General features: G+C 38.8%; 1 protein-coding gene across 1 annotated transcript in view; it reads left to right on the top strand.

Moving 5' to 3' along the window:
* The window catches only part of LOC117065712 (protocadherin beta-14-like), a 52,921-nt gene extending 41,580 nt beyond the window's left edge, over positions 1-11,341 (top strand). The window contains exon 2 of the mRNA XM_033180896.1: positions 11,008-11,341. Within this exon, the coding sequence (XP_033036787.1) occupies positions 11,008-11,018 (11 nt within the window). The 3' untranslated portion in view covers positions 11,019-11,341. The remainder of the gene's footprint in view (positions 1-11,007) is intronic.
* The last annotated feature ends 1,967 nt before the right edge of the window (positions 11,342-13,308 follow it).

Raw genomic sequence — 13,308 nt, 5'->3', positions numbered from 1 at the left:
ATTTGTGCATCTATGTTCATGAGAGATGTTGATCTACAATTTTTTTTCTTGTAATACCCTTGTCAGGGTTTAGTTTCTGGTCTCATCAAATGACCTGGCAATTGTTTCCTCCTCCTCTTCTTCTAAGAAAGAGTTTATGTAAGATAGTTATTATTTCTACTTCATGTATTTGATAGAATTTACTGCAGAACCCAACCATGAATGACATTTTATTTGTGGGAAGATTTTGAATTGCACACTCAATTTCTTAAATAAATATGCTGCAATTCTAATTTTCTGTTTCCTCTTCTGTCAGCAGCTGGCAGCTTGTGTTTTTTAAGCAAATTTGTCTATTTTATCAAAGATGTTGAAGTTATTGTCATGAAGTTATTGGTAATATTTCTTTTTCATCTTTCAATATATTTAGAATCTGCAATGAAGCCCCCCCTTCATTATGGATATTGATAAATGTTTTTCCTCCTTTTGTCTTTATTGGTATTTCTGTCAATGTACCAATTCTATTAATTTTAAAAAACAAACCAGTCATTGGTTTTACTGCTTTTCCTATTACTTTCTGTTTTCTTCCTTTTCTCAGAGGATAAAAAGGCTGGAGTGCAGTGATGCAGTCATAGCTCACTGTGACATCAAACCTCTAGCCTCAAGAGATCCTCCTAAGGCCAGGCACGGTGGCTCACACCTGTAATCCTAGCACTTTGGGACACCGAGGAGGGTGGATCACCTGAGGTCAGGAGTTTGAGACCAGCCTGGCAAACATGGTGAAACCCCATCTCTACTGACAATACAAAAATTAGCCAGGTGTGGTGGCGGGTGCCTGTAATCCCAGCTACTCGGGAGCCTAAGGCAGGAGAATTGCTTGAACCCTGGGGGTCAGAGGTTGCAGTGAGCCAAGATTGCGCCACTTCACTCCAGCCTGGGCGAAAAAGCAAATCTCCATCTCACAAAAGAGAGAGAGAGAGAAAGAGAGAGAGAGAGAGATCCTCCTGCCTCAACCTCCTGAATAGCTAGGACTACAAGTGCTTACCACGAAATTCAGCTAATTGTTTTTATTTTTATTTTGTGGAGACAGTGCCTCACTATGTTGCCTAAGTTGGCCTCAAACTTCTGGGCTTAAGCAATCCTCCCACGTCAACCTTCAAAAATGCTGGGATTACACATGTGAGCTACCTTTTCTAGCCTCCTTTTTTTTCTCCTATTTTATTGATTTCTGCTCTTCTGTTTTTATTTACTTTATTCTATGTATTTTGAGTTTAGTTTTCTCTTTTTGTAGCTTCTCTGAAAGCTTAGATCATTGATTCTAAGCCTTTCTTTTCTAACATACTTGAAAATACATAAAAATATAAATTAAAGGTATAAATTTCTTCCTATATATTACTTAAGTCGTATTTCATGAACTTGACTAGTTTGTGTTTTTATTACCATTCAGTTTGAACTATTCTTGTTTGATCCATTGCTTCACTATAATTGTGTTGCTTAATTTCCAAATATCCAAAAATAACATTTTTGATGTCCAAAATAATTATTCTTTGGTCTGGGAGTATACTCTGTATAATTTCAACCCTTCGAGATTTATGAAGTCATTAAAAATTATTCAGCATGTAAGTTACCATGGTGAGTTCCCCATGTGTACTTGAAAGAAACGTGTAACCTACAGTTGTTGGTTGAGTATTCTGTAAATATGAATTAGATCAAGTCACTTGACAATGTTTTTAGATCTTCTTTATTCTTAACATTCTTTCTACATGTTCAGCCAATTACTAGGAGAAGAGTGTTAAATTCTTCAACTGTGATTGTGAGTTTTTGTTTTATAACTATACTTTAAGTTATATGGTACATGTGCACAACACGCAGGTTTGTTACATAGGTATACATGTGCCATGTTGGTTTGCTGCACCCATTAACTCATTATTTACATTAGGTATTTCTCCTAATGCTATCCCTCCCCCTGCCCCCCACCCCACGACAGGCCCCTGTGTGTGATATTCCCTATCTTGTGTCCAAGTGTTCTCACTGTTCAATTCCCACCTATGAGTGAGAACATGTGGTGTTTGGGTTTCTGTCCTTGTGGTAGTTTGCTCAGAATGATGGTTTCCAGCTTCATCCATGTCCCTGCAAAGGACATGAACTTATCCTTTTTATGGCTGCATAGCATTCCTTGGTGTACATGTGCCACATTTTCTTAATCCAGTCTATCATTGATGGACATTTGGGTTGGTTCCAAGTTTTTGCTGTTGTAAATAGTGCCGCAATAAACATACGTGTGCATGTGTCTTTATAGTAGCATGATTTATAATCCTTTGGGTATATACCCGGTAATGAGATCACTGGGTCAAATGGTATTTCTAGTTCTAGATCCTTGACGAATAGCCACACTGTCTTCCACAGTGGTTGAACTAGTTTACACTCCCACTAACAATGAAAAGCATTCCTATTTCTCCACATCCTCTCTAGCATCTGTTTATTGGGAATTTTTTATTTACTTTCAGTTCCATCATTTTTAAATCTCATGTACTTTAAAGCTCTGTTATTACATGCACAATGGATAGCTTCTTGATGAACTGACACTCATTATTATACAATGTCTCTTTTAGTATCTAGTTACTCTGTCTGATATTAATATAGTCAGTCTACATGTCTTATGCTTAAGTTTTGTGTGATATATTTTTTCATTCTTTTACTTTCAACCTGTATTTATATTTTAAAAGCATCTTTTTAAAACAACATAGCATTAAGTCTTGCATTTTATCCAATGTTAATATGTTTGCTTTTTAATTGGAGAGTGTATTCCATTTGTATGTAATGTAATTATTCATAACATGATTGTCTCTATTGCAATTTTATTCATACTCTCCATTTTCATTCCTATGTTCCTCATTTTCTGGTTTCTTTTGAAATCCTTTCTTCCTCATTTTCTGTTTTCTTTTACTTGATTAGATATTTTTCATATTCCATTTTATATCCTTATTTGAATTTTTAGCTACAACAATTGCAGAAATATTTCTTCTAAGGATGACAATATATGGCCTTTTCTTATCATGGTCTATCTTCAATTAGTATTATAGTACTTAAGTTACAATATAAAAACCTTCCAATTATGTAATCCTCATTCTGTTGCCATGACATAGATGGATCAGCACAAGACACAGGACATATACTTGAGAATTCATATGGTGGAAAACCTCTATGAAAATAATCAAATTTGAAAATCTCTCAAAAAGATCTTGATATCTACTTTGTAAAAAATACCCCAAATTGGAGACAAATATAATGAGAGTAATAAACATGAAAAGATCTCAGCCAGATTTCAAATCTAAATGTGCACTAGAGAACTCATGCTGCAGGGAAATTACATGAATTCAGTGAATGCAAGAAAGTCTTCACTGACCTTTCACTTGTTAAAATACACATGGCATCACACACTGGACACATACCCTATCAAAGTAAGGAATATAGGGAACCCTTTATGTGTTCCTTGTATTTTAGGAATCATGAAAAATTTCACACTGGAGAAGAATACTATGAATAGACATGTAAGCAAGCCTTTGTTCATTCTTCATTTATTGATGCACATGTAAGAACTCACAGTGGGCTGGGCACGGTGGCTCATGCCTGTAATTCCAGCACTCTGGGAGGCCAAGGTGGGTAAATCACCTGAGGTTAGGAATTCAAGACCAGCTTTACCAATATGGTGAAACCCCATCTTTACTAAAAATACAAAAATTAGCCAGGTGTGGTGATGTGCACCTGTAATCCCAGCTACTCTGGAGGCTGAGACAGGAGAATTGCTTAAACCCAGGAGGTAGAGGTTGCAGTGAGCCAGGATCATGCCACTGCACTACAGCCTGGGTGACAGAGTGAGACTCCATCTCAAAAAAAAAAGAAAAAGAACTCACAGTGGACAGTGGAGATAAGCCTTATGAATATAAGAAATGTGAAAAAGCTTTCAATTTTCTTTAATCTTTTAGAAAACATGTGAAAACTACCATTGAAGAGAAATTTTATTAACATAAAAATGTGGAAAAACCTTAAGTTGCCCCTAATGCTTTAGGGCATATGTGATAACTGATATTGTAATTTACCCTATGGATATAAAAGAATGTGAAATAGGCTTGATTTCTTCCACATCTCTTACTGTACATGTAAGAACTAACATTGGAGAGATGATTTATGAATATAGGGAATGAAGAAAAGCCTTCATTTATTCCTCAAAACTTCATGTTCAAATGAGAATAAACCAAAAAGGAGCTTTACACATGTAAGAAAGATGGGCAAGTATACAGTTTGCCCTCCTCTTTTAATAGAAATGTGAGAATAAACACTGAAGATAGCCTCTATAATTGTAAACATGAAAAATTCTTCGTTTATTCTTCATATTTTCCCATTCATGTGATAAAACACATTGGAGAAACATTGTGTGATGATTAATTTTATGGGTCAATTTGACTGGGTTAAGGATACCCAGGTAGCTGGTAAAGCATTATTTTTGGATATATCTGTGAGGGTGGTTCAGAAGAGATTGACGTTTGAATCAGTGGGTTGAGTAAGGAAGACCAGGCCTCATCCAGTATGGTTGGGCACCATTTAGTCAGTCGAGGGCCTAGACAGAACAAAAAGTCATAGGAAAGGTGAATTTGCTCCCCTTTCTGGTACTGATACACCCTCTTTTCTTGTCCTTGGATATAAGAAGTCTAGGTTCTCTGGTCTTTGTATTCTGGGACTTATGCTAGTGGCCCTCCAGGTTCTTGGGCCTTCAGACTTGGACTGAGCTATGCCACTAGCTTCCCTGGTTCTCCAGTTAGCAGATGGCATATTATGGGACTTCTCAGCCTCCATAATCATGTGAGCTGATTCTCATAATAAATTCTCTCTATCTATCTATCCATCTATCTATCTTCTAATAGTTCTGTTTCTCTGGAGAACCCTGACTAATAAACACACTGAATGTATGAAATGCAGAAATGTCTTCAGCTATTCCTCATCCCTTACAAAACAGTGTGAGAACTCACACTGGAGAGAAATTCTATTAGTATAAGGAGTGTAGGAAAATCTTATCCTGGGTCTAATTTTTTCAAATTGAGGTAAAATTCATATTAAAGAGGAACCACATAAGTGCAAGAAATGTAGGAAAATGTAATCCCTCACACTTTAGTACGCATGTGAGAACACATACCGAAAAGAAATAAATGTATAGAATATGAGAAAACTTTCAAGTCTTTTTCATGCCTTAGTCAGCAAGTGAGAACTCATACTGGGAGATACGACTGTAAAGAATGTGGAAAATCCTTTAGTTTTTTTTCTCATATTTTCAAAGACATGTGAAAACTCACATTGGAAAGAAACCCAATGAATGTGATTCATGTGGGAAGGTCTTCAGATACATCTCTTCTTATACATAAAGTTGACACCAGAAGACAAATCTTTAAAATCTTGTAAATATGAAAATGTTTTATTAGTATCTCATCTTTGAAGTGGACCCCAGCTCATAATTTATAGTTTTTAATTTTCTAATAAAAACTTCTATGATGACAACTATTGCTCCCAGTATCCTTTCAGCTATCTCACACAACTTTTGATACATATTATTTTTATTATAGTTTACTAAGTGTCTAATTTCCATTGTGAAGTCTCCTTGGACCTGTGGCTGAAATAAAATAATTTAAAATTTATTTTATTATTGTTTCTAATTAAATTTCATTATAGTTAATGCAAGTGGTCATTGTGCTGTTGAGTTGGTACTTTGGGGGTTTCTTTTTTCTGGCTTACCACAGCAGATCCTAGGATTTGCTTACCTGATATCTACCCTGCCCTTCTTCCTTACTAAGAAAACTTAGAATTTTTCAGTTTCACTGTTGAAAGAGGTATCTTCAGCAAATTTTTGCAGAGAGTGTACTCTACAACTAATTGTCTTGGTCAATATAGTTTATAGAAATTTAAAAATGTGCAAAGTTATTGAAAAAGGACAGTTTCATCTGACCTCTGACCTGATGATTGAACCTTCTGTATTTTGCCACTGCTTCAAGTTGAACACAGCCCTTCAAGTTGAAAAGAGGGACCTTGCAGACATGTGGATGAAAGTTACAGGTAATGATGATTGTGCTGGACTGTGTTATATGGCTTAGAAATACATTTTCCAGAATCCTCTTTGCTGTATGGTTTATAGGTTAGAGTTGAACAAAAGAGGAAACTGAATGAGATTTGGAATGCAGAAATAAAATGGAAGGCATAAATCTCAAAAGGATGTGGCAGTAGCAGATTGACAAACAGATCTAGAAGTACTCATCAGTTCCAAACTTTAAGCATGTCTTTCAGACTACTGGCTGTGTTGAACAACATCAGCACTGAGTCAATCACCTAAGCACTTAACTTCAATTCCCTCAGAAGTGGTAGTTTCCAGGCCAGGCACAGTCACTCACATCTGTAGTCCCAGCACTTTGAGAGGCTTAGGCAAGTGGGTCACTCGAAACCAGGAGTTCGAGAGCAGCCTGGCCAACATGGCGAAACCCCATCTCTACTAAAAATACAAAAATCAGCTGGGCATGGTCGCACACACCTGTAATCACAGCTACTCAGGAGGCTGAGGCAGGAGAATTGCTTGAACCTGGGAGGTGGAGGTTACAGTAAGCAGTAAGCTGAGATCCTGCTGCTGCACTCCAGCCTAGGTGACAGAGTGAGACCCTGTCTCAAAAAAAAAAAAACAAGTAGTAGCTTCCACAAACATCTCTATGAGCTCATCATCTTTCATTACCTTACTTTGGTGGCTAGGCAGGCATAGCTGCCTGAATTTCCTTGCAAGCTTAAACCTGCTCATTCATACCACTGTAGCAGAATTTCAGGATTAGAGGCTTTCTTTAGGGCCTATCATGGGGAGGGGGGAGGAGGGAGGGATTGTATTGGGGAGGTATACATGATATAAATGATGAATTGATGGGTGCTGATGAGTTGATGGGTGCAGCACACCAACATGGCATAAGTATACATACGTAACAAACCTGCACGTTATGCACATGTACCCTAGAACTTAAAGTATAAAAAAAAAAAAAAAATTCGGATTCCATTTTCTCCGCATTTTTCAAAGGTCTAATTTTTATGGTGAGCATGTAGTTCCCATAATACTTCTCAAGGCCCTGTTTCTCCAAGTCATACAATATTTCAGGAAAAATAAACAAATAAGTAACTTTATTCCCTTATTGTATTCTTCAGTGGCTACGCCATCCTTGCCCTACCTATTTCTGGACTCTCCTAGGAGAAAAATCAGCACCTTGTTGATTTGTGGAGCATATCTTGGGAGTTTTCTGTTATTCAAGACCAAATAAAATCCCTAAATAATAAATGTAGTATGTGTTAAATTAAAACAATCAATGTAATTTATCATATTAATAAAATAAAGGAGCAAATTTGAATTTAGATACATAATAGATACATAGACAGTCTTTTAAAAAATTCAAAATGGGCCAGGCACAGTGGCTCACACTTGTAATCTCAGCACTTTGAGACTCCAAGGTGGGAGGATTGCTTCAGCCTGGGAGTTCAAGACCAGCCTGGGCAACTTGGCAACAAAATATTTACGCATCATAAAGGATGTTTCATGTGTGTACCATTAATTACTAAAGTGACCTTGTTCACCCTGTCAGATAAGTTTAATGTTTAGTTTGAGGCATGAAGAAGAAAAGGTTTTCCATTCTTCAGCAGTAAGCCTTTTTGTCAGGCATCTGTTTAAGAAAAATGAAATGAAGGAAACACTGTTCAATATTTTTTGTTTTGTGAGCATATCAGTGCTTTACTGTCAGCCACAGCTGTGACTGTCTTGCCATTTCAGATGTGGGAGACTAGATGGCTGTTGTCATTGCTGATCCTGTGAGAATGTGAAACTGGATAACATATGAAATGCAAAATAAAACAAAATCAAAATAAAAAAATACTAATGCCCCTTCATTAGGATATCCCTATTTGCATTAATGAAGTAAATGTATGGGCCAGGCGTGGCGGCTCATGCCTGTAATCCCATCACTCTGGGAGGCTGAGGCAGGTGGATCACCTGAGGTCAGGAGTTCAAGACCAGCTTGGCCAACATGGTGAAACTCTGTCTCTACTAAAAATACAAAAATTAGCTGGGCATGATGGCGGCCACCTGTAATCCCAGTTACTCAGGAGGCTGAGGCAGAAGAATTGGTTGAATTCAGGAGATGGAGATTGCAGTGAGCTGAGATCATACCATTGCATTCCAACCTGGGCAACGGTGCGAGACTCCATCTCAAAATAAATAAATAAATACATACATACATACATACATACAAATATATGAAAATCTATGGACTCTCCTAAAGAAAAGACTCTGCAGATGATTTTTCTATTGTCATCTAATAAATCCACTCTCATATGTTTGATGCTTCATAATATGTTTGACCCCTTCAGTACTCTCCAAGAGAGTTCTGGTAACTCCAGCTCATTTATTGTAGTCCATCATTATGCCCAAGCTTCAAGAGGTCAACCCAGCAATGTATTAGTTCTTATGATAGGTGTCATTGCCAGGAGGCAATTCTGAAGTACAAATCTGAAATCAAGAGAGAGTATCTTCGTACCCCAAACATTCCTCTGTCCAGCAGTGTATTACACACACACACACACACACACACAAATTTATGTTGAATATCCATTTCCAAGCTAATCCCCTGTTTCTGCTGGTGCATATTAACCATACCTTGTAGCTTCTTTAGTGAATATAATTTTTAAAATTTTCTTTTCTTTTTTTTAGATGGAGTCTCACTGCCTTGCCAGGCTGGAGTGCAGTGGCGTGATCTCAGCTCACTGCAACCTCCGCCTCCCGGGTTCAAGCAGTTCTCCTGCCTCAGCCTCCTGAGTATCTAGGACTACAGGCACATGCCACCATGCTCAGCTAATTTTTTTGTATTTTTAGTATAGAAAGGGTTTCATCATGTTGGCCAGGATGGTCTCAATCTCCAGACCTCGTGCTCTGCCCACCTCGGCCTCCCAAAGTGATGGGATTACAGGCATAAGCCACCGCGCCTGGCCTAAATTTTATTTTCTGATGAATAAGATTTATTTTTCTCATGAGCAGGAATTGTACTTTCCAGCACAGGTCATTATTTAAGCTTAGTTACAGATATAAAAGCAGTGGGGACAGGTCTCAAATAGGATAAGTTTCATCTTGCAAGGCATTAATATCAGATGAAGGCTTTACATTATCTCCAAGCAATGAAAAGCTTCATTCCCTAGAAAGGAGGAGGACCCATGGCTAGAAAGAGTTCAAGGGAATCTGAGAATATAAGTATCTCAAGTACATCAAACCAAATGTCCTCATCCCAGGACTCAGAGTATGTGGAATATTTATTTCCTATCAGGATTCTAACTTTAACAAAGAAAACTTAGATGGTTGTGTTTTCAGTCTGCTTTGTAGCTCTGGCACTAATATATTCAAATACTGAGCCTGATTTTCAGTACATGTAGCCCTCCAGCTGTAGAAAAGAGACATCTTTTAAAAATTTTCCATGGAAGGCCTTTGACTTTCACAGTGTTCTCTAAATTGATAGGTGGATAATTTGAGCTAATCATGCTATACATTCAGGGCTTAGGGTCAGTAGAAAAAGAAGCAAACTTCACAATCCTTTCAATTACATTTTTTTCCATTTGTGTCATGTGCAGAAGCTATTGCATAAGCCAGTAGTTATCTTATGCCTGTTGCTCATTTCAGTCCTCCACAGGTGAGAGTCTTACTAAGTGTGATGCTACAGCATAACCGGGATTATCACAACCCCACTTTCTACCAGCATTGGATTGTTGCCATGTGACCAGCAAGTAATTCAAGTCCAGAATCCCATCGTTAGAATTTGCTTTCTAAGTTGCTATCTTTGTTGAGTTCTCCCAGAAGCAGAGCTAGCGACAAGGACTTAGGTGCAATTAATTTATTTAAAAAGCTTTCTAGAGAAGCACAAGTGAGGAAGTGTGGAAACAGAAAAAGAAGGGAGAAACATCAATAAATTAAAAATTATTATTTAAATAAGCAGATTACCATTGTGAATACATGGGCCTCAATCTTGCTAGGGAACCCTATGAGGAATTGTGTAGAACATGCTTCAGAATTGTCCCACCAAGGAACCAGAAAGTTAGTGGCAGACTGATATCCACCTTTTATCTTTCATTGAGTGTTAACCCTAAGGGCATTAAATTTCTGGAAATTCCAGACTGCAGTGTGAATGGGCAGAGCAAGCTTCTATGGCATCAGGAAAAAACCCTCCCAGGAAGAGAGGCAGAAAGACAAAAGTGCCTGACATTATGTATTCGTCAATTTTCACACTGTTGATAAAGACATACCTGATGGGCCGGGCGTGGTGGCTCACGCCTGTAATCCCAGCACTTTGATAGGCCGAGGTGGGTGGATCACGAGGTCAGGAAATCGAGACCATCCTGGCTAACATGGTGAAACCCCGTCTCTACTAAAAATACAAAAAAATTAGCCGGGCGTGGTGGCGGGCGCCTGTAGTCCCACCTACTTGGGAGGCTGAGGCAGGAGAATGGCGTGAACCTGGGAGGCGGAGCTTGCAGTGAGCCGAGATTGTGCCACTGCACTCCAGCCTGGGCGACAGAGTGAGACTCCATCTCAAAAAATAAAAGAAAAATTAAAAAGACATATCTGAGACTGGGGAGCAAAAGAGGTTTAATTGCACTTACAGTTCCACATGGCTAGGGAGTCCTCAGAATCATGGCAGTAGGTGAAAGGCACTTCTTACATGGCGGCAGCAAGAGAAAATGAGAGAGATGCAAAAGTGGAAACCCCTGATAAAATCGTCAGATCTCGTGAGACTTATTCACTACCACCAGAACAGTAGCCGGGAAACTGCCTCCATGATTCAGTTATCTCTCACCAGGTCCCTCCCACAACACATGGGAATTATGGGAGCACAGTTCAGGATGAGATCTGAGTGGGGACACAGCCAAACCATATCACATGAGAAGCTGCTGTAAGCCTGCTAAAAAGTTTTCATTGAATTGCAGGTAAACTCTGAGGTGGGCCAAGGGAATACAGGACAGGCATCAACAGCATCTGCTATACTGCTGCATTTGATTGTACAAGCAAAGCGTTGAGAAGTAGCTGTGGAAGAAAGGTTCAGCATTCCAGTGTCACCAGGAGCAACAGCCAGATAGAGTGTTCCTGCATCTAGGAGCAACTGTGTGGGTATTGAGAGGTGGTAGCAACAGTAGAAGTGGCCTACTGGGTCACAGCTGTAGCAAGTTGTTCTTGGAACTCAATAGTTCCTGAGTTCCACTTATCCACGCATTCCGATGATGCTATAAATATCTAATTATCTCTATTAAATACCTTTCTGCTTAAACTGATTAGAGTTGTTTTTGTTATGTGCTCTGAGCCCAAAAAATATATTTTTTACCAGAAGTTTCAGGCAACAAACACTGAAGAATGAAATTTAAGATAGATTATATTACCTGGGTAGATTAAAGGCAATGATAGCCCCATATCCTCTAGAAAATAAGATATTGGTAGTACCTGGTAAGCAACAGCAAAACATTTACTCAGGTTATCACTTGTGTTTATCTGGAATTAATTACTTATTGAAGGTAATTCTCTGGCAAGCAAAGCAGCTGTATACCAAAGCATTATGGTGGGGAAGAGAAAGGTTCAGGGGGTGTGGTGATTACTTTTGACTGCACTAGAGAATTTAATTAAAGAAAATAACAAAATTAGGGTTTTAAAATTCTTGGGTCAGGAAAGACATGAAAATCAAATATTTTTATGATTGTCTTAAAAACATCTCTTTTATCCTACAGCTACAGGACTGACATAGATAAAAATCAGACAAAAAGTTTAATTCTACTCCAGAAAGAGTAGTATCCTTAGAATGGGAATGGGGACAGCTGGGTGAATTCAGATATAATTGCATCTTGAATCCCCAAACCAATTGAGCCCTTTTTTATCCCAGCAGAAGCAAACTCATTTTCCTTTTTAATAAGACTGTCCTCTTTGCAAGCATAGTCTGTAATGACCTCAGCTGAGAAAGTTACGTTGCAAGGGGTTGCTAATTTTCCCCATGCCCTTTACTTGTCAACTCTCATTGCCTCTAGACCTCTACTTAGATTCATATGGGGACATGCACATGCATGTTCAATGGGGACAAGCACAAAGCCAGTCCCAATATTAGAAGGCATATATACTGAAAGAATTGCATAATTTTGCTAACTACATCACAGAAACCTTAGGAATATGTTTGAGAACCGAGTATGCTATAACAGAAAACAAAGAAAAAACCTTTAGATTTAGTTGAATATAGGTGGGTGCATTTGCCAGAGATTCTGAATTCAGTGTTTAAGCTTTTGCATGATTATCTCTAATAGTTCTTTTGGTCAGCTAACTTAATTCAATGACAGCCATAATTTAACAAAGGAAATTAAGATGCTAATAATGCCTTAGGATAATGTTATCCAGCAAAAGGGACTCACTACCTGATATGCTAGAAGCCAATAATACGACACTGCATTTTTGAGAAAAGAAAAGCTTTATATTGAAAGTCTTTTTTATAGCAACACACACACAAAGGAAAGAAAATGGACTTCCAAGGAAACAGGAGTAAACGTCAAGTGTCTCCCCATGCTGGCTTTCAGGCAAGTAATTTTGTTACAAAAGGTTTACGGGGTTGGGCGTGGTGGCTCACGCTTGTAATCTCAACAATTTGGGAGGCCGAGGCAGGTGGATCACCTAAGGTCAGGAGTTCAAGACCAGCCTGGCCAACATGGTGAAACTCCACCTCTACTAAAAATACAAAAATTAGCCAGGCGTGGTGGCATGTGCCTGTAATCCCAGCCACTCAGGAGGCTGAGGCAGGAGAATCACCTGAACCCGGGAGGTGGAGGTTGCAATGGGCGGAGATCGCACCACGGCACTCTAGCCTGGGCGACAGAGTAAGACTCCGTCACAAAAAAAAAAGGGGGGTGGGGGAAGAAAAGGTTTAAGGGATAGATTCTGAGAGCGGGTGATTAGTGGAAAGAAAAGGGAGGTATGGAAAGTTCTTGGGCATGCGCACTTACCTCTTCGTGCCTCTGCAAGGGTCTCGAGCGAATTCCGGGGAGTTAGTATGAAATCTGTGGTGGAAACTCAGGCTGTGATCTCAGCAAGCTCATTCTGTGGAAACTCCATTTAGCTATCTAGGTTCTAACCGATTTCAGCCAGTTCATTTCTCTCAAGCAGAGGGAGTTTCAGTGTTTCAGCAAGTTGTTTCTTATCTGCCATTAGGAAAACTCAAGAATTTCTGTTGGTTACTGGTTTCTTTAACTCTTTGGGGGCAC

The sequence above is a fragment of the Trachypithecus francoisi genome, unplaced genomic scaffold (genome assembly GCF_009764315.1).
Source record: "Trachypithecus francoisi isolate TF-2019V2 unplaced genomic scaffold, Tfra_2.0 Lachesis_group2, whole genome shotgun sequence".
In the NCBI taxonomy this organism is placed as follows: Eukaryota; Metazoa; Chordata; class Mammalia; order Primates; family Cercopithecidae; genus Trachypithecus; species Trachypithecus francoisi.
This window is presented reverse-complemented; position numbering and strand designations above follow the sequence as displayed.